Here is a 26,905-nt window from a genome sequence, read left to right as displayed (position 1 = left end):
TGGTGGACTTTGCACATCCTCAGTTTCCTTCCAAGTTAAACAGTCTCAGAGTGACAGGAGGGGCACATACCCGGAGCTGGGCACGGGAGGGCTGAGCCTGCAGGCCCACCCGGCTGCCCCACGGCTCGTTGCTCGGGCTGGGCAGTGCAGTGGGGCCGTGCCATGGTGCTGGCAGCTCCCCTGGCAGCCTGCAGCCAGGCAGGGCAGGGCAGGGCAGGGCAGTCACGTCCCCTGGGCTGGCACTCCTCGCCCCAGCCATTGTAGGATGATCGTGCACATGACCCGCTGGTTGCGTAAGCCCGTGTGGAACGACCAGTTTGATGCAGAGGTTTCCATGGTGATATAAATATTACTCTTCGATAGCGTAACGAGGTGAATTAAATGCAGTTTAATGTCGGATAACCGAGTTTCCCTGGGCAGCAGGCCTGGGCAGTGTGTTGGCTTTGGGAGCCATCCCAGGCTGTGGGGTCCTCGCAGGGCTGTGCGGGGGCTGCAGCGTGCAGCAGTGCCATGTCTGTGCAATAAGGGGAAAGAAAGGGATCTTTAAGCACCGAGGACAGGATGCAAAGATGTTTTGGCACAGCTTCAGCAAACCCATTTAGGCTGCTGTTATCTCCTTGGGCGCCTGCTTCCCCACTGGAGTCACGGGGCAGTCAGGAGCCCGAGTCCTTCGCTGAACCTCGCGCTGATTTCTCCCCTCTTAAGCAAATTCTGCTGGAGGGAGGAAGGGTGCTGACTTCAGTGGGCTGCCGTTTCTGAAGTGTAATCCTGTGCTGTTTTAACTCATTTGTGGGCGCTTTGTGGTGCCCAGCTCCAGGCTGCCCTTGTGCCCTTACTCATTTTGCAGCAGTTTTTTGTGTTCCGAAGTGGTGATGGATTTGGCTACGGACACTTGACTTAAAGGCTTAAAACTCTCCGTGGATGTCAGATGTGCAGACACATGACTTATGAAATAAGCCACTGTACTTGCATAAACACTTCAGCTCCCTCGGTCCCCGGGGCCGACGCAGCGCTGGTTGTGCAGCTGCTGGGTACCTGCATGGCACACAGCAGTGCTGAGGGAGCAGCGTGTGCAGGCCCAGGGGAACACCTCCTGCCCCTTCCTGGCAGCCCGATTCCATCCTGCTTTATGCCAGCAGTTTTTAAGCAGCTTACAGTGCTGTGAGCAGCAGTGGGTTTTACCCCCTGCATGGGGAAACCCCACTCCTGCACTGTGGGAGGAGGGAACGAGGGCAGGGAGCAAAGCGACGTGGTTTTACAAACCACCGATGTTATTTCTTTTTGGAAGCACTGTGCAGGAAGATGCTGAGCTTTGTCATTACGCTCCCAGCACTGCACCAGGGCCAGCAGTGCCTTGCTGACAGGGAAGGGGTGCTGCAGGGATGCTGCCTCACAGAGGTGCCGAGGTTGGAAAAGACCTCTGGGATCACCGAGAGCATCCCCAGCCCACCCCACCATGCCCACTGACCCCCAGTGCCACATCCCCACCATTCTGAGCACCTCCAGGCTCTTGACTCCCACACTCCCTGGGCACTCTGTGCCAGTGCCCAACCACTAAGTTTCTCCAAATGTCCAACCTGAATCTCTCTTGGCACAACTTGAGGCCACCACCTCTCATCTCAAGGACACCTCCTCCTCCAGCTGCCGGTCCCATAGGTGAGCAGCCCCCCAGCCTCAGAGCACCCAGCCCCTCGCTCCCACCCAGGCTGAGTTTGGCCTCCCTGGAGCATGAGGGGAGCTTATAACCAGGAGGGAGAGTGACTTCTTGTATGTCTGATAGCAATAGGACAATGGGGAAGAGCTTTAAAGTAAAAGAAGGGGGTTAAGGTCAGATGAGCTCCAAGGGCAGCGAGGCACTGGCACCACTGCCCCATCCCTGGAGGGGCCCAAGGCCATGGGTGGGTGCTGGGCAGCCCGAGCTGGGGGGCAGCTGGTGGTGTTGGAGCTGGATGAGCTTTAAGATCCCTTCCAACCCACCCAGTCTATGATTTCCAAATGTCATCCACTTAAAGCACGCTGCAGCCCATCGAGAGCAGGGACTGCAGTGCTGTGTCCCATGCCACCATGAAGGCAGCGCTTTTCTTAAAACATCTCTTCCAGGTCCTTCGTTTGCTTTTGTTTTGGTTTCTCGGCAGACGAAGGAGAGCTCTGCTGCTGCTCGCAGGGCTGGCAGGCAGTGGGTCCTTGCCCTTGCTCCGTGCAGGCTCTGCGTGGAGGTTCCCCGTGCTGCAGTCACATGCCTGCTGGCCGCCGGCCAGCGCGATCTGATCCGTCTCTGAGGAAACACTATCGGCTGCAGATGCAGCCAGGGTTACCAGAATAGTAAATAACGAATCACAAGACCCGGTCTATCTTTTCAACGAAAACAAATATTTTAATATGTTGGGTTTAGTTTAGAAGTCGTTTCTGTTTTTCAGAGAGGCCGAGCTGCTAGCTGCAGGAGGCTCGGCTTGGGTAGTTTGCACGGGAAGGAGAAACGAGCTTTATTTTAGGTTGTCACACTGATGTCCGGTCAGCTGCGTCTGAGGGGTTCTGATTCTTGGTTTGGGCTTTGAAACTCATCCAGCTTTGAAATTCCCAGACTTGGGATCTCCTTTATTTGAGCCACCTTCACCTCTGCTCCGGTCACCGTGCTGTGAGCACAGAGCTGCCTCCCCACGACCCCACTGCCACGCTGTGCCCCTGCACACACGTGTCCCTGCGGAGCAGTGGCAGTGGGAAGGGGCCGGGGGGGCTGTGAGCCAAGCTGCTCTCCTGCTGTAAGCTCCCCTCAAGAGCGGGACGGCCGCAGAAAGGCCGCACTGAGCCTCCCCTTCTCCAGGCCCAGCACCCCCAGTCCCCATGGGATTGCTGCTCCAAGCTCTGGGCCCCCTCGTGGCCTTCCTGTGGGCACGGCTCCGTGTCCTTCTGCTCGGGGCCCAAGCCTGGATGCAGCACTCCAGATGGGGCCTATAAGGCAAACGAAGGCAGAGGAGTCCAGCAGCCTCCCACCCTGACCCCTGCTGCTCCCTCCCTGCTGTAGTCCCGGTGCCAGCTCTGCTGTGCAGTTTCACTTTAAATGTGAAACCACGGAACATTTGGCAGCTGCAGCTCAGTGTGTGCCTGCCTGACGCGCTCGGCCGCTGCCGCAGCCCTGGGACTGCTGTGAGTCTCAGAGCGACGCAGGCCTCTGTTCATCCGAGGCATTTGGGGGCATTGCTGGGGTAACTTAAATCTTTGTCCCGTGAAACAAAGGCACCGCTTCTGGAAAAAGCAGTGCATGAGGTGGGGAGAAACCTGAGCTGATGGCTCGTTTCCTTGCTTGGTTTCATTGCTGAGTGTGATGAGGACAGTTCGCAGTGTAGGCACTGTGTTAAAACAAAACCGTGCGTTGGTTCCGATGTGTTTAAGAACTGCTCTGTGTGGTGCTCAGGGCCGTGATTTAGAGGAGGGCGGTTCCTTAGGGCAGTACGGTTGGGTCGTGGTTGGACTCGATGATCTTTGAGGTCTTTTCCAACCTGAGTGATTCTGTGAGTCTGAGCTCAGCAGCAGTCGGAGGGGTCACGATCTGGTGTGCTACTGCAGTTCTGGGAGCACCTCTGCTGTGTGTAGGGTCAGAAGGACACGGGTGGGTGCGCAAACCTCGGAGCCGTGGGGCGGCTGATGCTCCGACGCTGTACTCAGGTTAAAGCATAACCCGGTCCCTCCTTAGCGAGCACACGGGGACAGCAAAGAGCAGCTCAGGGCACTTCTCTAGATCAGGTACACGTGAATCTGCTCAGGTGACAAACTGACCGTGGAGCGGTTCCGAGTTGTGAATGAATTGCGGCGAAAGCGGGGAAATAACCCCAACAAAATCATTCCCTGCTCTCCATTCAGCTCAGGGCAGCGCTGACTCCTGGCACAGAGCTCGGCCACGCACACCCGGACCCACGGGGCTGCTGCTGGGAGAAAGAGCAGCACAGCTCAGCGATTGGAGTGGGGATCTGTGCCCTCCTTGGCTTTGTTTAACGTTGCCATGTTTGTTTCTTTTCCAGAACAACTATTTGCAACCTGTACACCATGCCGAGGATCGGGGAGCCCGTCTGGCTTACCATGATGTCAGGGACTCCGGAGAAGAACCAGCTGTGCCACCGCTTCATGAAGGAGTTCACCTTCCTGATGGAAAACGCTGCAAAAAATCAGTACGGTGGATTTCAGTTCTTAAACACATACGTGTTTCACACCAGGAATCCATGTTTTTAAGTCTTCACCATAATGAGTGGGAAAGAATCAAAACAGTATTCGTAAATGCCTTGGTTTGAACCAGAAATGGGATGAGACGGCATCTCGTTAAGTGCTGATCCCCTAAATCCTGGTACAGGTGAAATGTTGGAAACACATCCATAGGGAGCACGTGGGGGGGTGTGCGAGGGGTGCTCACAAGTGTGTAAAGCATTGGGCTGTGCTGGAAATCCTGGAGCCCGCCGGGGCTGGAGCTGGGAGCCCAGCACTGAGCAGTGTGCAGGGATGGCACCGCTGCTCCTCGCCGCCCAGCTGTCCTTCTGTCACCTCTCCTGTCCTCCAGCTGGGGAGCTCTGTGCTGTCAGGGTGGAGCCGCAGGGGTTCGTGAGGGGTTCAGATGTGCTCCCCACTGCAGTGGAAGCTTTTTCTTGGGATAATGTCTCTTCCAATCCCTGTCACTCTCGGCCCTGTACTTCTCATTTACATTGGGCTTGTTTGTTTTCTTTTCAGTGTAGTGAGGTTTACGCCGATGGAAGCTGGAGGAGAAGCAAGTCTGTGTCTGTGCAATCTGTTTTTAAGTCTGCTTTCCTCTTTTGGCTCTCCCTGCCCAGGAAATGGGGCTAAATGTAACCCATAGGGATGCTGATGGTTGAAGATACTCAGCCTTATCTGGGGCTCAGGGAGGTTTGCTTGGCTCCCTCCCCAGGCTGCAGAGCCACTGCAGAGCCAGCAGCTCCATCTGTCGGTGCGGGGAGAGCCCGGGCTGAGCTCCTGCACTGCTCCTGGGGGGGGGACTGGGAGAGCCCTGGCAGAAACTGCACTGCATCGCTGCAGGAAATCCCTGAGCACTTCTCAGGAAGCTTTTCTGCCTTACCTGCTTACTCAGCTAGTGAAAGCCACTGTAAGAACACGGCCTTTGTGGCAGAGCAGCCTTCCTCATTGTTGCTATTAAAGAACTTCGTGTCAGAGGCAGTTTTGGAAAGGAGCAGCTGTGTGAAAGAGCACAGCACCTAGCTATGAACAGCTGTGACAGCAGTAACATTGCCTTCCTCCTCATCCATAGCTCCTTGGAGCAGTCGTGTCCCACGGGGTGCACAGGGCTGCCATCTTCTTACAGAGAAGTGAACTGAACCAGGTGGTTTGGAGACGTTTTACGACACAGAGTTGGCCAAATAGGAAGTCTGCTAATTGCCAGACAGAGGAGCTGAGGTGCCACAAGTTCAAAATCCTTCATTTCACTTTAAATGTGTGTTCTAAAAAAGAGCTGTGCACGTGTGGGAGGAGAGGAGCTGAGGGATGAGCTCCGCTGTTTGTCAGCCACCCACGACGCGTGCAGAGCGTGCGAGTGCTGTCTGTCTGACGTGCTGCTGTACACTTTGCTTTCAGGTTTTTACCAGCTCTACTGACAGCAGTGCTGACCAACCACCTGGCCTGGGTCCCCACGGTCATGCCCAATGGCCAGCCACCCATACGCATCTTCCTGGAGAAGCATTCCTCACAGAGTGTGGACATGCTGGCCAAAACTCACCCGTACAACCCCCTGTGGGCACAGCTCGGTACGTGGCCGTCTCTGATCCGTGCCAACGGGCACAGTGGGCACTGCTTACAGATGTGTGTTGCTTCCCCCACTCCAAGCTGGAAGTGTTTTGTCTTTCCTACTCAAAAGCGTGTCTTTCAGGCTCAGAGATATTCACTGTATTTTTTTTCTTATGTGCTATAATTTCTTAAGGCAGTATCAATTGTAAAGTGGCAGCCAAAAAGTCATCTGTGACAGATCTCCTGCCCTGGTGATGATGGAGGATTCTGTTCCTTCTCTTGTCCTGTCTCTAAAGAAACTCCATTTTGATTTATTTGGGATGCTGCTATCGATAAGCTTGATTCTAGAAAAAGCACATTTAAAAAAAAAGCATCTTTTGATGAGAAATGGCCAACGATGAGTGCAGCGGGCAGAGGAGTGACAGTACAGCAAATCGTGGCTTGGCAAAGCCCTGGGTAAGGTCTCACAGCCTAGTTGATTGAGTTGTGTTGTCTTTAATTGCTGAGTAGAGGAGATGATCTTCTTGCTGTCTGGTCAGGCTGTCCTGCTCTGCACACAAACCTCCACGTGGCTGGGGAGGGAAAGTTTTGTGAGGTTACGCTGTTCTAGCACAGGCAGGATGGCCAGGTTCTGATGGCAGAGCTGATGGGACTCGAGGGGTCCACTGTTGTTACAGTGGCCTTCAACACCTCTCAGATCCCACGTCCCCTGTCCCTGCACTCACACAGTGCCCTCATACCTCCAGAGTAATGCAGGTGAGTCTGGAGCCTGGTCTTCTGAACTACCAGAGCGGCCTGTCTGACCCATAGGGGACCTCAAGGGGAGGGAGGAGAAGGTTGGCTTCAGCTGTGCACCTGCCACTGGCGCTTTTTGCCTACATTCTTGGCATAGGTTTGTGTCCCCTTGCAGCTTTCTTTTGGTAGGTAAAAGTTCAGCCCAGTTTCCAGACTATGCAGGGTAATTCAGAGCAGGTGCATCCTCTCTGCTGTGACTATATAAAGGAACCTGGGAGAGCAGCGTCCCGAGCTCGGGGCTGAACTGAGGTGGTGCAGATGCTCCCTAATGTGTGAGATCAGATGTCCCCCTGTCCAGCGTGTCATCTCACTTAGGGTGCCAGCAGCTTCATTAGAAATTTCTGTATTGGAAACAGAATAACAGCTCAGAAATTTCTGTGCTGAAAACAGAACAATCACCTCACTCTTCTCCTTTGGTATTTGTCTGCTGTGGGCTTTGCCTTTGAAAGAGGGCCACAACAGCTGTCTGTTAGAAGGAGTGCTTATTTGAAAGGTGCAAAATAATTGTCTTTTGTTTCCCATCCCAGGTGACCTGTACGGGGCTATTGGATCGCCTGTGAGGTTAGCAAAAACAGTTGTGGTTGGCAAAAGGCACGATCTGGTACAGAGGCTGCTTTATTTCCTCACTTACTTCATCAGATGCTCGGAACTTCAGGAGACACATCTGTTAGAAAATGGGGAAGATGAAGCCATAGTCATGCCTGGAACTGTTATAACTACCACGCTGGAGAAAGGGGAAGTGGAAGAATCAGAGTATGTGCTTGTCACAATGCACAAGAACAGGGGTAACTTGCTACCAAAGGAGTCTGAGGAAATGAGAGCTCCTAACTGTAGCTGTAAAAACTGCAAATGCCCGATTTCTGTTGCACAAAACATCGAAGGTGTTTCACAGCAGGAGAGAGAAGATGCACAAAACACTCCGAAGGCGGAGCTGGAGACTTCTTCAGATGAGAGCAGAACTGTTGTTCCTGATGATGGTCAGGAAGATGCTGCCGATGGCCATCCACCACGAACCTGCCAGGACACCAAACTGGAGAGCACGGGGTCATCTTTGCCAGAAAAACGTGTGTTGGCAGAGTCTGGTTCAGAAGCAACAGCAGACGTGTGGAGGGACGAAGACGTGCTGGAGTCGGGCAGCCAGGCCATCGGTGCAACGAGGACCCCCGGAATTGCTGTGGAGAAGAAGCCTCCAGATAAGCTCTTCCGTGATGCGTTTCCTTGCAGTGCTGCCGAAGCTCAGACAAAGGTGACTTTCCTCATCGGAGACTCCATGTCACCGGATTCAGACATCGAGCTCAGGAGCCAGGCCGTCGTGGAACAAATTGCCAGGCACCACAGCCCGCCGGCGGCGGAGGAAGGAGTGTCTGCTGATCAGAACTGTGAAGCTAAACAAACTGTTGAGGACCAAAATAGAGACTGCGGGACAGCTGAACCCTTTCCTCAAGTTGCTAGTGAGCATCAGAGCTGGAATCCAAACGCGTACAGCGCTGAGAGCATGAGTCTGTTTGATGACAGTTTCACGGATGGCAGCTCAGTTGAGACCCGGACTGTGGGTGATCTCCCAGGGCACGCTGCTGCAGGCCTCGCTCACGACGGCAGTTTTGAGTTTTCTCAAAAGCTGTGTACGAAGACGAGCAAACCACCTAGCGACTTCTGTACATTCGTGGACTCCGTTCGACAGGAGACCTACAAAAACTGCTTTGCTGAGCAGGACCAAAGAGAGAAAATCTCTATTCGTGTCCCCCATGGGGACAGAGAAAACGCAGAGAAAAAGGTGGCCCCGGGAATCGATTGGGACATTCCAAGAAATGAGAGCTCAGACAGCGCCCTGGGTGACAGCGAGAGCGAGGATACGGGGCACGAGCTAACCAGACCAAGCAGTAACTACTACGGAGGAGAGCAGGAAGACTGGGCAGAAGAATATGAGATTCCTTTTCCTGGGTGAGTAGCATTCAGCTGTAAGTGAGCCCAGAAAAGATGCAGCCTCTTCTCGTGTCACGTGTTTGGAGGGATGTAGGCTAACTTGGCATCGGCGGTTGGAAAAGTGTCTCTGGAGCTCACTGGTTGTAAAGGAATATGGAGAGACCAGTGGTCTGGAAAAAAATATTAATTGTGCATTGTGATCTTGGCTCGTATCCTTTTTTTTTCCACAATGGGCTGACTGCAAAAGCTGACTTGAAACTGTTTATTCTTTTAAAGAAAGCACTTGAATGGAAGTAAAGGTAGATCTGATAAATGCGAGGCTGCAGCCTCCTGGTGAGCTGAATTGGGTGTTTTCTGTTGCACATCTCTCTGATATGCCTTTCTTGCAGCTCAAAGCTAGTTGAAGTGAACTCCGTCCAGCCCAGTATTGCCAATTTTGGAAGATCCCTACTCGGAGGCTACTGTTCATCTTACGTCCCCGACTTCGTTTTGCAAGGAATAGGAAGCGACGAAAAGCTGAGGCACTGCTTGGTGTCGGATCTGTCTCATGCTGTGCAGGTAATTAAGCTATGTTTGATAAATGTATTCGTCACAGTGGGGAAAGGTAAATGTTTTCAGACCCACAGATCTGCAGGAAGCGGAAGCTTTTACTGTCACAGCTCTCTTCAGCTTTCACCTGTCTCAGGTCATCATTTTCTTCTCCTCTCTCAATTAAACATGGTTATTTCCCTGCAGATCTGGAGCACAAAAACAGAGGCTCCTGAGAGCTGTGTGGAAGATGGGGCTCTGAGAAGCCAGCCTTGCAGACACTGCAGCCTGCTGCTGCTGCTGCTTGTGTGCCTGCAAGGTGCACTCATAATGCGGAGCCAGACAGAACTCAGGTTGCCGTGCATCTTTTCTGCACAGATTCCCTTACCTGTGCGACCAGGGACGTGGCTGGGGAGTGTGTTGATTCCTATTCCCCCTTCTAGTGGTGCAGAGATGAGTGGGAAAGCAGCTGCCCGTGCGGTGACAGCACGATGCTGCAGCGAGCAGCAGTCCCTGAGAGGATGCCTGGGGCTCCCGCAGCTCCCAGCCTAACGATCCTATTCGGGAGGAGGTGCATCCCTGCAGTTCTGGGCTTCCAGATGCGCTCCTTCAGAAACCTCCGAGGCTGTGGGGTGGAGGTGAGGGCTGCTGAGCCCCGCGCGTGGTGCTCGCTCCCTCTGCTGGCCCTCCCCTGGAAGCACACGGGCAACACGCGGTGTTGAAAAGCCCGTGGGGGTTGTTGGTGCTTCCAGTTTTAAGGGTTTAAAATACACTTCTGAGTGTTCGTTCTGACCTATATTCGTTATCCAGAGCTCTTTATATCAAACATCAAAAGAGAAAGTCGCCAGCTGGTGCCACACTCTAAACGTGGAAGAAAATGTTTAATGATGGCTGTCCTTCCACTTTGGCTCAGCTGGAGAGCAGTGCTGAGCACGTTCCCGTGCCTTGGAGCAGGCAGGGGCTGCGGTGCTCACCCTGCTCTGTGGGAAGGCCGTGCTGTGCTGTGCTCAGAGCTCTGCTGTTGGTTTCCTGTTGGCAGCACCCTGTTCTGGACGAGCCGATCGCTGAAGCCGTCTGCATTATTGCAGACACGGACAAGTGGACGGTGCAGGTGGCCAGCAGCCAGAGGAGGGTGATTGATAACAAGCTGGGAAAAGAAGTGTTGGTCTCCAGTCTCGTCTCTAACCTGCTTCATTCCACTCTTCAGCTTTACAAGCATAATTTATCTCCAAACTTTGTAAGTATGAACGAACGTCGAGGCAGCAGTGATTTTAAAACATCCGTTCACTTCGCAGGTTAAAGATGCCACCAGCTCCTGCCTGGTTCACTTCTCTGTAGTCACAGGTTTGCACAGCAGTGTATCTCCTGATGCAGTTGTTCAAGATGTCTGTTTAAACACCATTCTGCCACCAATACAGCTGTCACATTAATTCTGATTTAAAATGCATCGAAAACTTAAAAGCAGGAGCCTTGCTCTTAAATTGGTGACTGCTGGTATCTTACTGATTACTTGTATAGGCATGACACGAGAGCAGTACAGCTGTGCTGTTCTGCTTTAGACTGGTTTAGTGTGGTTTGGCTGCAGGAGCTCTACTGTCCTGTCCCTCACACGATGTCTCGTTGCTTTCTAGTGTGTCATGCACCTGGAGGATCGGCTGCAGGAGCTCTATTTCAAAAGCAAGATGCTGTCTGAATATCTCAAGGGCCAGATGAGAGTTCACGTCAAGGAGCTGGGCGTTGTGCTGGGGTACGGTCGCAGACTGCGTTGGAGCAGTGGCACAAATCAGCCATGGCTGCAGGCTTCTCCTGGGCTGCTGCTTGTCAGCACTGCACTGCTTCTCCTGCCTTAGTTGGTCCAGCATCACTGTGCAGTGTGGGCACCTGAGCCCTGCGTGCTGACTTTCCCTACGGGCAGCAGATGCCCTCAGTGCCACACAGGGCACATCTCTGTGCGTGGGGCACAGCCGAGCAGCTGTGTATGGGGTGCTTCTAGGAAGGCTGGGAATGTCTTTGTGTGGGGAACGGTGAGCAGGAAGACACACGGGGCATGTGTGGAGCTGGCCCCCCTGGTAGCTGCAGGCATGGCTGAGGCTGGTGCTCTGCTCCCGTGCCTGGCTCCCCAGCTGCTCTCAGAGGTTAGGAGGGGATCTGCTGTTTCCCTACCCCTGTGTGCAGTCCCCAGTTTGCTGCCCCTGTGTGCAGTGCTGTCAGTGCAGAGCTGTCACCGTCAGCCTGAGCAGGCACAGCCGGAGGGGTTGTTAAAAGCGGGCTGGTGGCTGGAGTTTGTAACCCAGCACTGTGTCAGGAGAGAAGCACTGCTGCCTTTCATACCACCTGAGCAGTGCTGTGCCCCTCTGAGCTGTACACGCTTGCAGCCCGAGTGCAAACACTGTGCCTTGAGCAGGCACCGCAGTTGTGAGCGCACATTCAGCCTGGCTCTGCATTCAGGGTGACACTTCTGCTTCCTTTCAGGATTGAATCCAGCGACCTCCCTCTGCTGGCAGCTGTAGCAAGCACTCACTCTCCCTACGTCGCCCAGATACTGCTCTAAAACACCCGAGAGAGCAAAGATGTTTCCTTTTTCCCCCCCTGGAAAACCAAGTGGAAGACAACTTGTTCTGGCTGCTTTCCCTTCAAACCAAGTGCCGCAGCACTCCTGGGGTGGTTGGACTGCGTGGTCTCCGAGGCCCTTTCCAGCCTTGGTGATTCTATGGTGTATGACTGCACGTTATGCAAACCATTGGAGGCTTTTCCTCTCCCACTTGGTTTCTTCTTAAAAAGGAAAAAATAATAATAATAATAATAAAAAAAAAAGGATAAAGAAAGGAAAAACAGAAAAATGAGTAAGCCCAAGTTTTCAGCCACAAAAAAAAAGAAGATTTTGGTGGAAGCTGAAGATGTGCGTTTTGCATCAGTCTCTGCCACGATGGCTCACTGCAATCAGTCCTGGGGAGCCCAAGGAGGAGCTGCTGTGAGACATATTTGATGCATTGCCAGTTGCAGACTGAAGAAGCGAAGGCAGCAGCTGCCCCCATCGGGGCAGTGTCACATCTGCCCTTCACCCACAATGATTTGTAAACAACTGCTACTTCTTCAAGTTATGGTCGGATTCTGGATGCTTCCCTGAGGAAGAACAGGGGGCGGGGGGTGGTTCTGTTTTGTGAAAAGCTCATTGGTGGCACCCGGCTCCAACATTTATTTATGATCTTTCTCCTGGGGAGAGGAAATGGTGGCAGAGTGGGGAATGGGGAGGGGGAGGTAGGAAAGGGCCGCCGGGCACCTGCAGGGCATCCTCTCTTGACTGGATGTTGTAACCAGTATTAAATGTTTATGATGTTTCAGTGTTGCTTTATATTAAGTAATGCTTTTTTTGACAACATAATCAAAATGTTAAAAAAAGAAAGAAAAAAAAACAACCAAAAGAGAGCGTTGGCTGCAGCTTCCCCACAGGGCCCAGAGCTCCACAGCTTTACCTCTGACTTTTGTACGGTCTGTGATGGTCTCTCATGTTCTTGCAGCTCCGATTCTTTCTACAGCAGTCAGTCAGCTCTTGAAATAATGAGCTGGGAGTCCTTTACCAAAGTGCTGGGGAGAAAGCGAACAGACTATTAACCCTTAATTGCTCAGGTAATTAATTGATATATTTTTTAAAACCATTCTACAACAAAAAAGGAACATTGATTCCACCATAGCGTAGAAAAACCAAAATCACTTTTGGACGGAGTGTACCCTCGACGCAGATGGCTCTAATCCCTTTTCTACTCACTTGTGTAATTACCAGCAGGAAATGTTGTTTATTTTATTCTCAGCATTTCTCCTCGACTCAGCCATCGCTGCTTTGTGGTTGTATATACAATAGCTGTAAGAATAGCTGATGGAACCAGTCTGGTGTAAGTAATGTAAATATACAGCGGTGGGTGGATTATGTTTTCAAAGGCTCTACTACCTCAGTTTAACCGGACACTTCATTGTAGGCTTTTCTTTGCTTGTTCGTCCTGGCAGCCAATTAACGTCGCTGATTTCAGGTTCTGTTCTCACTGATGCACTCTGTGTTGGGGTTCGTGGGTTGCTCCCAGGAGGAGGAGGTTTGTGTCCGCTCGCTCCCTGCGCCGCATGAACACTTCTATAAATACGTCGCTCTGTAATCACATTTTCAATAGCATAGCACGCCTTCTATTGTTGTTTGCAGAGTTATTTTAAATACAATCTATTATAAACTCGAGGACAATAGGAGAGATCCTTGCCCCACTGCTGTCAATGACAAAACTCTCCTTCCTTCCTCTGCTGGGCCAGGCTTCACCCAGCGTTGTCTGTCAGTACCATTTAAAGCCTGCAGCTGAAGGCTCTGTTCCAGGGCAGGGCCGCACGGGCATCCTCCAATCTTCCAAGTAGGACTGAGCCTACATGAGCACATAACCCCACCTCGAATCCAGGCAGTGTCATTTGGAAGTCCTTTGTGCTGAGTGCTGCGGGGAAGGAGGCCGTGCTGGTTGTGCGATCCAGGGATGCGTCTCTCCCCTGTCGGGTAGGTGTGCTCTCCTCACCACACAGCTGCATTACATCTGGCTTCTGGATCCAGCACTGAATGTCGGGGCCAGGCTGTGTGAACACATCTGCAGTGAAATCCAGAACGGAGCTCAGGAGCTGAGCTTTGGCTCTTTGCTCCGACCCAGGACAGTTGCGAGCAGCCCCAGCGCAGCGAGGTGGGGGCAGCGAGATGCCAGCACCCATAGGGATGTGCTCATCGAGCCACGGGTGTTCTGCTTTCACCCATCACCAGCTGAGCTGCCGGGGTTGGAGGCTGTGCAGGAGCTGCCAGGTACGAGCACGTGGAGCAGTGCAGGAAGGGAACTGTGCAGGACTGGAGCACTGGAACTTAAAGTCACACCACGGTTCTTTCATGTGAATAGAAAACTGATGTGTTTGGTTTCTTTCTTCCACTACTACCGATCTCCATTAACATGTCTTAATTTTCTGGCTGAAAACAAAGTGTTCGAGGCACACGGATTAGCACATGTATTTGTGTTGGCAAACACAGGGCTGCTAAGAACAAAAAGTATTTAAAAGAAAGGATTTTCCCCCTCGCCTTCCTTTTCTCTGTTAGCTCTTATAGATGTTTTATGACAATTTTTTTGCTTTCTCTAAATTATTTAGATGGTGGTACTTGTAAAATGCTGGGTAAAAAATGTACATACTTGTTATCTCTTCTGTTTTTTGTATATATTTCTCAAGATGTGCACTTGTATTATAATAACCATTCCCAATTTTAGGGGAAATTTGTGCAATAAAAACAGTATGTCAATTTCCTTCTGGGCTGCAGCGTGTTTCTTTGTGCCTGCAGTAAAACCAGAAGCATCCCACGTTTGTTGCCCCCCCTGCAGCCCCTCCTGTGCTGCCCTGTGCTGTGTGGGTCTCTCCGTGAGCACTGTGTGCGGGGTTTGGCACAGGGCTGTGCGAGCAGCGAGCTCAGCATCCACAAAACGCCGGTGTGGATGCCCAGGTGGGGTGTCCTTTTTTGCTGTCCTGCTGGATGGGATGCTGTTCTTGCTGGCCGTGTTTCCCGTGGGTTAGTTCTCCTCTGTGTCCCCGTGCACGCGGCCGGAGCAGCGCCCGTGTTTGTGTCCCGCACATTCCGTTCCAGCTGTCCCTGATTCTCTTCATATGCTGCAGCGACGGCTACAGCCTTTGTGCACCAACCGTATGCTCTCCCTGTCTTGGCTGCCTACAACAAAACCATCTTTGCTGTTTCTGCAGGCGATGCTAAATATATCAGCGCTCGGGAGGCGTTGCTGGAGGAGCTGGAGGAGCTGCATGGCTGCAGGCGATGCTTTTTGGCCTTGACGGAGAACCCCAAGTTCAAATCCTGGTGAGATCCGTGCAGTTCCCCGTAGCAGAACCTCATTCCCAGCTCTGAGCTCGCCCTGAAGCTGAGCCCCCTCCCTGGCGCCAGGAGGAGCAGCAGCACTCGGGCTGCTCGGCTGTGCCGCCGTTCCTGGGGATGTTTCCATGAGAAAGCTTTATTTTAACGCGTGCATTTCCCGCAGGTCTGCCTGCACTGCAGCCCTCGTGGGTCTCCGTTGGTGCTCTGCTCCCTCGCGGTCCCTGCGGGGAGGCATGGTAGCACAGAAGCATGTCGTTCCCCTCTCTTCGTTTATTTTTATTACCAGAAATAGTTGCACAGCAGCCGGAACGGATTTCTCAGGCTCCATGTGTCCCAGCTGTTTGTTCCCAGCGGGGGCTGCAGACATCTGTGTCCCCAGTGGGGCACGGGGAGCTCTGAGCACAGCACGGGAGATGAGCAGATGCGTTTCCTCGCCGTGCTGTGCCCCACCTCCAGCTCTCTGGCTCTCTTTGCTGTCCCTTTCCCTAAGGACCCACGACCCAGCTCCTCTGTTGACATTTCCTGGATGTGTGTCCTCTGCAAAGGGGCTGCAGCCCACCAGAGGTCCCCCGCTTTCAGTACGTGGGTGGTGGGAGGGACAGCTGCCCCTCCCCACCTTGTTCCCGTGACCAAAGGTGCACCTCTGAGCACTGTGATGTGCCACAGAGGTGTGGAGAGGGGTGGCTGTGGGAGGGGGGCACACGGGGGCTGCTGTGTTTCCTGCCAGGGACCCTTCACTTTGGGGAATTGAGGTTGATCTGGAAAGAATACATGCAACAATACTCCCATAATTACTGCAAAATCACAGCCAGGGCCATGACGTTCTCCAGTAGCTCAGCGAGTGTGCTGCATCCGAAGAAATTAAGCACCGAATTTTCAAGGAGTGGATTTATTCATAGCAGCCATAAGTGGAAATCACGACTCATTTTGATCACCACCGAGGGAGCAGAAGGAAGGAGGGCTGCTGTAACAGGAGTTACAAAGCGACCGACACAACTGGAGGGAGATGTTCTCAGCGAACGGGGTAATTACAGCTGCCCTGCTGTAATTAACACTCAGCCCTGTTCTTCCCGTGCAGCTCCAGCAGCTGAAGTGAAGGGCCCTGTGTTGTTCTAACGCTGGTTTGGGCTGCAAAAGCCATCAGCCCGCGGGGAAATTCATTCTTGAAACTGCAGCTTAAATCCGTGAACCGTTTCTAAAATTACAGGTTAGCAAACCCCAGTCCCTTCCACCGGTGACGACGAATCCCTCCAGCTTCAGCTCCAGCGCTCCTTCCACACCTGGTGGAGCCTTGCTGAGTTGTTAAGTTCACGGCTCGGCCCCGTGTGCAGGAGGGGAGGATGGGAGAGCAGCCCCCCGCACCTCCTCACCCCGCCGGGAGTTAAAGGAGCGCTGCTGAGCCCTGCGCTGGGAGGAGAAAGGTGACCGGCAGGGAATGCAGCTCCGTGGGCTCCCCGAACCTCCGGAGCTGCGCACATCTCTGTGCAATCAAATTACAGCTTATGCACAGCCACGAACGCGGCCGCACACCTCCCACGGGACACGGCGCAGCGTTTCCCGCCCTGCACACAGCAGCAGGGACGCGGCTCTGTGCACTGAGTGCTGCCGTGTCCCGCACGGAGTCACGCAGCCCCGGCTCGTGTGCTCCATCATCACAGACGCGCTGCTGTGCCCTCCGTGGGTCAGCACAGGGCGCGGGCACAAACTGACGGCGGCGGTGAGACCACCTCGGAAGTTACGAACGTACAACTTGAAGCAGTACCCGAAATGAACCGAGATGATTTTTCATTGATTGATGGATTAATGAGCGAGGGCTCCTCCTCTCCGGTCTGTGCCGCCCATCCCCTCGCCCACCCCGCCCTTTCCTCGTGGCTTCCCACAGGTGAGGAATACCCCCCAGCTGAGGCTTTAACAGGCTGGTAACAGCGAAGGAAAGGCAGATTGCTTCCTGCAGGGACAGGTTCCCCCCCTCCCAGCCTTTCACTTTTTGCACCCCAGAGCCCGGGCATCTGCAGGCTGTTGCTGGATACCTCCAGTATCCAGACGGGCCCATATGTGCATTCAGCGTGTGCCAGCAGAGCAGCAGGGCTGCAATCAAACGTTTCCAGGTTGTGTGCAGAAAGAGTGAAACGGCAGGAGAAGGACTGAAAGAAAACCAAACCGCCTGTTTCAGACAGAAAAGAGCAGAGCTGCTGCACGGTGCTGTGCGTATGCTTTGGCTCCCAGCACACCCGCTGCCGTGGGTTTAGAAGGTGCTTATAATAATTTTGGATGTTTTTGTCGGTTCTCCTTCTGTTTAACAGACACCTCTGCCAGCACAGGGTGCTGCAGGGCAGGCTGGAGGGTGAGAGCAGGAGGGACACGCAGTGCAAACAGGAAAGTGAGCAGTAAGTGGTAAAGCACTGCGTGCCCCATATTAAAAAGTCCTTGGGCTTCCCACTTGTTTCAGTCTGGTTGATTAAGGCTGGAAAATCTGGGTTTGTGATGGTGGGCTCTGGGACTGGGTGAGTAAATGGCCCTCTGGCCTCACCCTGCAGGGAAAGTGTGTTTGTGAAAAGGAGAGCTGAGGTTTCAGCACTGAAGCTTGCACTTAACAGGGCGAAGTATGAAGTTCTTCTTCCCACGGGGGCATCCCAGAGCATTTGGTTTTCCTGTCCTTCCTTCCTTGTGGTGTGCAGAGCTCAAGCAGAAGTCACTGCCACCGCTGTGAATCAATCTCTGAAGGGCAATATTTGTCGATGCTAAGAAATCAAAACCAAAAGTCATAGTGAGGAAGGAAATAGTGATAGAACTCATGGGAACAAGGAAATTAGAGAATACATAAAAACCACAAAAAGATATAGATTTTGGTCTATAACGACTGTGTATTTTTCCCACTGGGAGAGGTGAGGGAATTGAACTCTCCCTGAAGAATGTGGGGTGTGTGCAGGATGGCGAAAGCTGTGAGACGAAGTCATCCCCAGAAGTGTCCGTGCAGCCAAAGCAGAGCGGACAGAGCAGGGCGGGCTGTGCACCACGAAGTTCAGCTCATCTTTCCCAATGCAGATGTTTGAAGCAGAAACATTTAACCTCCCGAGACTGCAATTTGTCTGTACAATAGCAGCACACCTCCGATTCGAAAATATAAGGCTGCAGATATTCTTATTTTTCCAATAAATAGAAGAGAATACGATCGGTGGCGGGGCTTTATTAGAGAAGAGTGATACAACCCAGACCAAAGGGAAGCAGATTTTCCCTTCCACACAGACAACAGGCATCCTGCTTGACCACATCCTTTAATCCCAGCCCTGGAATTACTCACTCGTGAAAGCTTCTTAATTGTATTTAAATACATAGGCTTTGCCATGTGGAGACGTAAGCTGTAGGGTCAGCAGTTAGGATCATGACACTCATTGCCATTGTTCTCCAGGTATTTGGGAAAAGAAACCTGACAGCTCAAATAGCCTCTGGAATAATTGCAGCTATTACGGCCATTACCTACCCAAATTCAGGTATTTTTGGAGTGGGGAAAGCCTCATTTTGCGGGCCAGTTGAGCCAAGCAATTACACTGAAATAGAAGCTTTAGTTCCTACTTGGTACCTCTATATACTGTACCACACCTCGTGTGTCTGTTGGCTGAGGTACAAAACTGAAAAAATAGAGCACAAAGAGAACGGCACTCTTAGGCCACCCATTTTATTCCCAGGTGCAGTGCCCATTTCGGCATCATTTTGGCTGCAGGAGTGCCAGACAGCACGGGTAAGTGGCAGAATGAGGCGTCCTCAGGAAGGCAGGACTGAGACTGGAAACATCACAAATGCACGAGAACCTTCACAGCATGGATTCCCGTTACACCTTTGGTTCTAGCTTCCACTATGCTTTTTCCCAGTCACCTGCATGTGGGGAATGCTGATGGACCCTTTACGTGATACACAACTAAGCTGATAAACTCCTCCATTTGCTCTTCCATCTCTGATTAAAGAGAGAAAGCAGGAAGTAAAAAAATAAGAAAAAATGAACTCTTAATAAAGAATGCTTCATGTTCCCGTTCTTTGCCAATCACTTCTCCCCCATGTGGGTTTCTGGCAAGGATCTAGGAAGATTCCCACACTACTGGAAGCAATATTTATGTACTGAAGTTGAAACAGGATAATGTGTTCTGCCAGATGGCTTGTACAACCTCCTGACCTTCGGGACAAAAATAGCAATGGTATTTGGGAATGTTAATTTCATTACTGCAGTTCAAAATTAAGTAAAAAACCATTGTCTTGATAGGTATGATGGCCCTGCCCATCCCTACGTGTCATTTCAGAGCATCTTACAGCATCCCTGCTGGGAACGGCGTATTGGCTTTGCCACGTTATCAATCCTGGCTCTGAGGCTCTGGGCCATTCCCTCAGCAGTTGCTCGGCCCAAAAGGTCCACAGTTAAGGAAACAATCACAGAACTGTGGGGGCTGGAAGGGACCTATAGAGACCACTGAGCCCAACCCCCTGCAAAGCAGCTCCCAGCCCAGGCTGCACAGCTCGGCGTCCAGCTGGGCCTGGGACATCTCCAGAGGAGATCCACCACCTCTGTGCGCAGCTCCAGTGCTCCGTCACTGCACTGTGCAGGAGTTCCCACGCACAGCGGCGCAGAACTTCCTACGCTTCAGTTTGTGGCCATTTCCCCTCATCCTATCCCCACACGCTGCTGAGAAGAGTCCGGCCTCGCCCCTCTGCCTCCCGCTCCTGAGGTATTTATGGCCGTGGGTCTCATCCCCTCAGGAGGGACCGAGGGCGGCGGGCACACGGCTCCACAGGGGCGCGCACTCCTCGCCGCCGCGCGCATGCGCAGCGCCGCGCCCAACCCTCGCGAGCCTTCGTCCCGGCGCCGCTCCCGGGCCACAGTCCCAGAAAGGCGGGGCTTCGCTTGGCCCCTCCCCCGCCCGTCCGCCCGCCCCCGGGTCTCCGCTGATTTTCTGGTTAAAGAGCCCGCTCGCGCGTTTTTCCCTCCGGGCTAGATGCGCGGCGAGCGAGCGGCGCAGGGGAACGGGACAGCGGCGGCCTGACGGAGCCGAGCTCGGCGCTCGGAGTGCCGTGCGAGCCTCGCTCTGCCTTCGGGGCTCGTCGGAGAACCCGCCGACGAGGCGACGCCGAAACTCCCCGCCCGCCCGCGTGGCTTTGCGCGCCGCGCGGCCGGCGGGCGGAACCGCTCGGGGCGGAGGGGCGGGCGCTGCGAGTCCCGCTCCGGCCGGTAACTTCCCGCAGCTCGGCACGGCGGAGCCGCGCCGCCGCCTGGGCCCGCGCGATGGGGAGCGGCGGCCGGCGGGAGGCAGCGGCGGCGGGGGGAGCGGGCAGCACCTGCCCCGCGCCGCGCCGCTGAGAAACCGGGATCCGCCCGGAGCGCAGCGCGGCACCGCGCCCGCCTCGGCCTCGGCCCCGCCAGGAGCCTCCGGGGGGCGCCGCCCCGCCGTGCCGGGACTGAGGGGCCGCCGGCGGGGCCGGGCCGCGCGCTCCGTGCTGGGCCCGGGGACGTGCGGGGCACGGCGGGACGATGAGCGCGGCCGTGGAGCCCAGGGTTAAACAGGCGCTGCGGAAAAAGCCGGCGGAGCGGACGCAGGAGGTGAGCGAGACCGTCCCCTTCGGCTCTGAGTTCCCCGATGTTTTAAAACACTAGGAGAAAAAAATATATATATGCATATATGCGTATTTTCCCCTGAATCTGTGCCCGCTGTGGCGGTGCCGGCGCACGTCCCAGCTCCTCTCTCCGCGCGGGGCGGTTCCGGCGCGGTGCCATTGCCCGGCGCTGCCCCGCGTGGTTCCGGGCACGGCGCCGGTTCGGGGCTGCCCGCTCTCAGACAAACTTCTCGGCGTGATTGCTGCGCGCTCGGGGATGTGGGGCTGCGTCCTCCGCGCGTGGGGCGTCGGACATCGGATATGTGTCTGCTTGCGCTCCGTGTCCTCAATTAATGATGAGCGGCCGCTGCGCGCGGCTCCCTTGGCTCTGTTTCCTTTTACCCCCTTGGTTCGGATCTCTTCCCATCTGCTCAGCTCGTTGCTCCATCTGCAGAGCTCCCCCTGTGCCACCGCGGTTTGCAGCTGCTCGCTGAGCTCCATTGAAGCCATGGGTGCTGTAGCCCTGGAGGTGCCCGATGCCATGGATTGGTCGTGGGCAGCCTGAGCTGGGGGGACGAGCTGCCCCCGGCAGGAGTGGCTCTGGGCGGTGAGGGGGGCTGAAAAGTCCCTCCCAACCCCGCCGTGCTGTGATTCACGTTACGCTTCTATGAAGGTATAAGTTTTGTCTGGCTGTATAACACTGACCTGACAGTATCGCGACGCCTGGCTGCTGGGCCCATGCGTGGGGCTCACGTGGGTTTGTGTCCCAGGTTGGATGTCGGGAGGAACTTTTCCAACGAGCAGTAGGGCAGGGGCTGCCCAGGGAGTGGGGGAGAGCTCCCGTCCCGGGGTGCTTACAGTGCTGTAGGAATGCGGCGCTGGGGGATGTGGTCAGTGGGCATGGTGGGCTGGGTTGGGCTCGGGGCTCTCAGAGGACTTTTCCAACCTGAATGATTCTGTTTCATGGCTTCGTGTAGATTTCTGTAGGTTCCCACGGGCTGTGCCATCAGGGCTGCGTGCAGGTTTGATTTTCGCGAAGGTGTCTCAATTCTGGAGAAAGGAGAATAAAAATAATTTGCTAGCCTAACAGACAGCGCCTCTAAAAATGACTTTAAGGAAAAAAAAAAATCTTAATCCCCTTGCTGATCTGGCCCCTTTTTGGCAGGCACTTAGAGGCACCGAGCAGCCCAGCTCCTCGTGATTGAAGTTAAACGCGTCCTTGCAGCTTGGCAGTGCTGGGGCCTCCTTTCTTGCGGGGCGAGTGCTCCCAGCCAAGGCGCTTTGTTTCTTGGATCCTTTCCGTCTGTGTACATTCAGCAGCCGGCCTGATCCGACAGAGGCATTTCCACACTCCGAGAGCCCCGTGCACCTGGGAGCTGGGACAGCAGATGGGGACGGGGCGATAAGGGAACCGCAGGAAGTGATTGCAACAGGGATTTAATTCTGATTTAGTCACGGTGCGGAGCATCCTGGCGCACCCTGTGCCGGGCAGGAAGCGCAGCGCGGTGCCCGGTGTCCCTGGCAGCGTGCCGGTGACTCGGCCGGGAAGCATCCAGCTGTGTGCGGGCAGAGCTGCGGGCTCCCTCCTACTCTCCGAGGGAAGGAGGGCATCGTCGGCTCCTCCCACGTGCATCCATGCAGCTGCCGGGGCCGCTCCTGTGCTTCTGCTGCGTGCAGGAGAAAACCATCCTGATTTTTTTTTTTCCCCCGAAGCTGTGGTTGGGATGTGGTGATGAAGCAGAGCTCCTCGTCTGGGTGGGTTTTGTCCCTGTTGGTCCCTTCCTGCCCCTCTCCCCTCTGATCCTGCAGCTCACCTGGCTGTCCCAAATTACAGGCTGGGGCCATGCTGATTAGTGGCCTGGGCTATGCCTGTATCAGCTCATGGAAAAGTACAGGTAAATAACACCATGTCAGCTTTTGCTTAAGGGTGCCACGATACTTTGTAAGACTTTTAGGACTTCATCTTGACAAAACTAAACAAGGAGATAGTAAAATCTTTTTTTGGAGAGTATCTTGATGGCTTGCTCAAGTGAAGGAGAAAAAAAACCCATCAAAACTTAATTATTGATGCAACAAATATTTTTGTTTGGAAAAATGTCTGTTAGGGCAAGTTTTCAGCATTGTGGTAGCATTCCAGTGTTTGCTAATTGGGAAAGTGCATAACTTATGCATATTAGACATGTACACACTTGATTTTTTTTTTCTTTGGGTGTTGGTGCTCAGATACTTGGTGCATTGAAAGTGCTGAGGGATTATTCTGTTGAACTCTGGGTGTTATAGCAAACTCTCACTGGTACACTTGGATGGCTGTTGTGTTACTCTGTAGGACTTTTGGTTCCCAGATTGGAGTAGTTCCAAGGGGAAGTACTGGGATTGCTGTGGTTCCAGGCAGGGCTGTGCTGTTGTCTTGCACATCCCTGCTCCTGTGCCTGGTGTCCCAGGTGGGGGCATTGGATGAGTGATTTGGGAGTACTTTAATAGGAGGAAATGGCTTGTTCAAAGTGCTGGGAGGGGAGGGCAAATGTTCATGGCACTGTGTGCGCTCTCATTAAAGGCTTCGTTTTTTGAGGCCCGGAATTGCTTATCTGATCCATACAAAGGCTGTGATGTTGGTCTGCTGGGGAGTGGTTTCATACCTACAGCAGATAGGGTAAAACAGCACACTGTTATTAAGCTTCTTTTTCTTCCTTTTTTTCCCCCTTTAGCTGCTATGAGCATGCTGTCCTCCCTCCCATGGACTCCTTTCCCATCTCTCAGTTCTTTGTGATTTCGTTCTAGACAACATTTCCTTTGCATGGTGAAAAAGCTTTGCTTTTATTGGGCTTCAAAGAGTCAGAGTTTATTTTTATACTGTAAGCTCTTGTTTTCCTGACTTTATGTATGTCTTGTCCTGGTATTTATGATTGATGTTAATTCAGCTTGATTTAGCAATACCGTCTCCTCCTCCTCTTCCTGTTCCCTTTTTATTAATACAGTGGAAAGGGGAAAAAAACCCTAATTTACACAACTGTGTCATAACAGAGTCTGCTATTTGGAGTGTGCATGTGATGCTTCTTGACAGCTCATACACAGAGAAATAGATCTGTATGAATCTAAATCATGCGCAAATAGTACACTGATGGGCATTATAAAATGGCTGTAATAAATAAAATACATTATTGCTGACAGCGTAACAAAGGCACTCTTGTACTTAGCACAGCTGAGCCAAACAGAGGAGAACATCTGCTTCTTGTTTCCAGGAATAACTTGTATTTTGAAGTGTTTTTTTTCATCCTTTTTAATAATTTTCTGTAAGCTCTGTTGGGGAAGCAGGGGTTTGGCTTTACTGAAGTTTCTGGTTTCTGCAGCTCGCACTGTGCTTGTAGCAGTGTATGGGGATGACAGTGCTGTTCTTCAGCAGTGAATGTGCTCAGAACTGATGCTCGCTGCACAATCTAGGTTCTTGCCATGATCTAACGTTGGGAGGAGATGTGTATGTGCTGCTTTGCGTTAAATAAGAGTCCCTTACTTGTTGTATGTTGGCTCTTCCAAAACTGGCAGAGAGTGATGATGGAAACCCAACTCCTGCTGTGGTTTCCTACAGCTTAACCTCTGTCTTAGGCCTTCTCTCTCTTTTTTTGTTTTTTGTTTTCCTAAGTGATAAGTTCTTTTTTAGCCACGCTTTCTAAACCTTTGTCAGCAGGTAGCAGTTCTGGAGCTGAGCCTGAACAGCAGCGGTTATGTAGTGTAAAATATGACTTTTTTTCTGTGGTTCTGTGTGTTGGTGCCTTTGTGAGGGGCTCCCAAACAGCTCTCAGGACGGCCCTGCTGGGCCCCAGGCTGGTCTGCATGTGGCAGAACCAGGAGAGGCCTCTCATATGGATGCATTGGTTATCACCGGGTTGAGAAGGAGGTTGCAAACATATCTGTACTTGGTTGCAATTTCCTGCTAATAAATTCCTGGTTGGGTAGTTCTGTGCTGTATGCATTGCCCTTCTGTACTCTTGACAACAATTATTGTTTGCAGTTACAAGAATATAAGCCTTGTGATAGAATTAAGATTGCTTTACACACAGCCTTGTGGAAAAAATAAACCATGCTGGTGGCTGACAGCTCTTGGTGTGTTTGGTTGGGGGAGAGTGATGCTCTCTGATGGACCCTTCTCCATCTTTCATTCCAGCAGAGCCTGGCAGGTAATGCTGACCAGTGCAGGTGGTGTGTAGTGTCTCCTTCCTGGGGCTGGCAGCCACAGATCTCTTCTGGATAATGAAATTATTGTGGCATTGCTAATCTGTTGTGGCTGAGCACAGGACTGATTCATTCCTTTGCGGAGTGAAAAGTCTTGCTTAAAATTACTGTCATTTTTGTTGGTTTTTTTTTTTTTCTTTTTCAGTTGTTTTCCTCACTTGGGGAGTGCAGTCAGTTTGTCTGCTTCTTAGCCCAGCCAGAAGTGCTCCTCAATCTGGCAAGGGATTCAGTGCGCTTCTGGAGACCAAACAGAGGATGTTTGCAGTGGACAGTGCATTGGAGCAGTAGTGACAGTGAGGGATTGCTGGGGCAGGTTTGTGTGAGCACAGCATGCAGGTCTGTTCATCACTGGCAGGAGTGCACAGCTAATGGTGGTGGCAATGTTAAAAAGTGCTTTGTAGCAGAAAACTTGCTGTATGGAAGTGTTGTTATGCTCTTTGTATCTGTTGTACTTTCCAAGGAAATAATTAGGAGGCATTACTTTGGAGCAACCTGCTTTACAGCACTGGAGCTTCTACCAATTTTTAACCAAATGTTCATGTGTAAATACTCCTCTGTAAGAGGCCGAATGCCTCTTAGGGCTTTTTGTTTGGTTTTGACCGAGTTTTGAGCTTGTTTTTGTTGTTCTTGCAGTGTTGCTCATGTTAGTCTTGTGATTATTTATGTCTCAGATGCAAATACCGTTACTCTGAGTCTTGGATGAAGTGCTGTGTTTGCAGAACAGTGTCTGGCATGGATGCTCTGCAGCTGTTGTCTGTCTGCGGTACCTGCGAGGGAGCTTCACTGGTGGTTTGAGGAAATAAGTATTTTTTTTCTATCCTTCTTAACAGTTAAAGCCTGTGGAGTGCAGTCAAATTTAGAATCCAGGCAAATAAGTCAGATTTCAGGGTGCTGTTTTAGGACTGTGTACATACCCTGGCTTTACTGAAGTGTCATTATGGCATTAATGAATAGTTGCTCAGAGGCCTTTCAGCTCTGTCTTAACAAAATGCCCTTGTACAAACTATTTAATATGAAACAAGTGGAGCGAATAATGACTGTTTGCTGGGTGGTGTTTTGGTTTTGTTTTTTTTTTTCTGGGTTTTTAGCATCAGTTTCCATATTAACCTGTCTTGTAGAGGAGGGTGTAGGAGGCGATCCTGAGGGGGACTGCTGGGGCAGGAGTGAAACAGACTCAGGTGGAAATGAGATTGTAAAGTGCCCTGAAGTAGGTGCCTGAGCTCTTGATTAGTTACTGTTCTAGTAATTGTACTCCTTTATGAAGCAGGACTGTGGTGTTGCATTGCTGCTGTGTTCCTTGGTGCGTGGAGCCTGGGTCTCCGTGGGCTGTAACCTCTGCTCCTCTTGGTGCTGCAGTATGGAGCATCTTCACCTCTGGCCTTGTGCAAGTGGAAGGGTACAGAGGGTGCTCCTACAGGTGACACTTTTGGGTTGAATGCACAGAATGTGAAGGGTTGTTCTGTGTAAATTGTCTCCTTGGCCCTTTTCTCCTGCCTGTACCAGCTTGCTCAATGGTCAGCCAGAACCAGTTGAGTTTGCTGCTCGGTGCAGAGTTCCCAACTGCTCTGTGCCATGACTCACACGAATTCCTGCATGTAATGGGAAGTCTGCTATATGGAGCATGTATGTATTAAAGAGGAGATCAAATTACAGCACGCTAATAACTCCATGGGCAATGGCTCGTGTGTTGGCATTGTTTGCAGAAAGTTCAGGGTTTGTGCTTGGTGACTCACCACATGACACACGAAAAGGTGAAAAGCTTCTTCACCATCCTTGAAAACCTCCAGGGATGCTGACTCCACAAAGAGAAGGGAGTATGTGGTGCTGAGGGACATGGAGGGATGGGCAGGGGGTTGGACGTGGGGGCTGATCTTTGAGGGTTTTTTCCAACCTTAATGGTTATACGTAACTACCCATTTGATTGGTGGGAGGAAGAACATGGCTGTGCTTTGGGGTAGCAGTGAGTGGGTCCCTTGAGGCATCTCCATGTGCCTTCAGGAACTGGTGCTGCTCCTCAGCTGATGTCCTCGCTGCTCAGGCTCCCAGCTCCAGCAGTACTGTTGGGCAGGGGCTGGGCTTGTGGCTTCCTGCATGCCTCGAGATGAGGGTGTGGAATCTGAACGTCCTAAGCAAGTGTAGGTAGGGAGAGCACAGTATGTCTCTTGTGTGTCCTTAGGCAAAGACGTGAGCATCTCTTCCCTCCCGTTCATTGGGATTCATCTGAAGGAGGCAGGG

At 52.5% G+C, this 26,905-nt stretch overlaps 2 protein-coding genes across 10 annotated transcripts in view; both read left to right on the top strand.

The window, feature by feature from the left end:
* The window catches only part of FNIP1 (folliculin interacting protein 1), a 54,830-nt gene extending 43,236 nt beyond the window's left edge, over positions 1-11,594 (top strand). For all 4 annotated transcript variants that reach the window (XM_065734860.1, XM_065734856.1, XM_065734858.1 and 1 more), the window contains 7 exons: positions 4,017-4,163; positions 5,590-5,759; positions 7,062-8,475; positions 8,847-9,015; positions 10,025-10,222; positions 10,617-10,732; positions 11,458-11,594. In XM_065734860.1, the coding sequence (XP_065590932.1) occupies positions 4,017-4,163; positions 5,590-5,759; positions 7,062-8,475; positions 8,847-9,015; positions 10,025-10,222; positions 10,617-10,732; positions 11,458-11,536 (2,293 nt within the window). In that variant the 3' untranslated portion in view covers positions 11,537-11,594. The remainder of the gene's footprint in view (positions 1-4,016; positions 4,164-5,589; positions 5,760-7,061; positions 8,476-8,846; positions 9,016-10,024; positions 10,223-10,616; positions 10,733-11,457) is intronic.
* An 8,772-nt stretch (positions 11,595-20,366) lies between these two features.
* The window catches only part of RAPGEF6 (Rap guanine nucleotide exchange factor 6), a 97,230-nt gene continuing 90,691 nt past the window's right edge, over positions 20,367-26,905 (top strand). For all 6 annotated transcript variants that reach the window (XM_065734851.1, XM_065734854.1, XM_065734849.1 and 3 more), the window contains exon 1: positions 20,367-20,450. In XM_065734851.1, coding sequence (XP_065590923.1) covers positions 20,382-20,450 — 69 coding nt within the window. In that variant the 5' untranslated portion in view covers positions 20,367-20,381. The remainder of the gene's footprint in view (positions 20,451-26,905) is intronic.

Source organism: Cyrtonyx montezumae, unplaced genomic scaffold (genome assembly GCF_038088225.1).
Source record: "Cyrtonyx montezumae isolate F1298 unplaced genomic scaffold, pur_monq_1.0 scaffold_18, whole genome shotgun sequence".
Taxonomy (NCBI): domain Eukaryota; kingdom Metazoa; phylum Chordata; class Aves; order Galliformes; family Odontophoridae; genus Cyrtonyx; species Cyrtonyx montezumae.
Note: the sequence above shows the minus strand (reverse complement) of the source record. Positions and strands in the feature narration are given on the sequence as shown.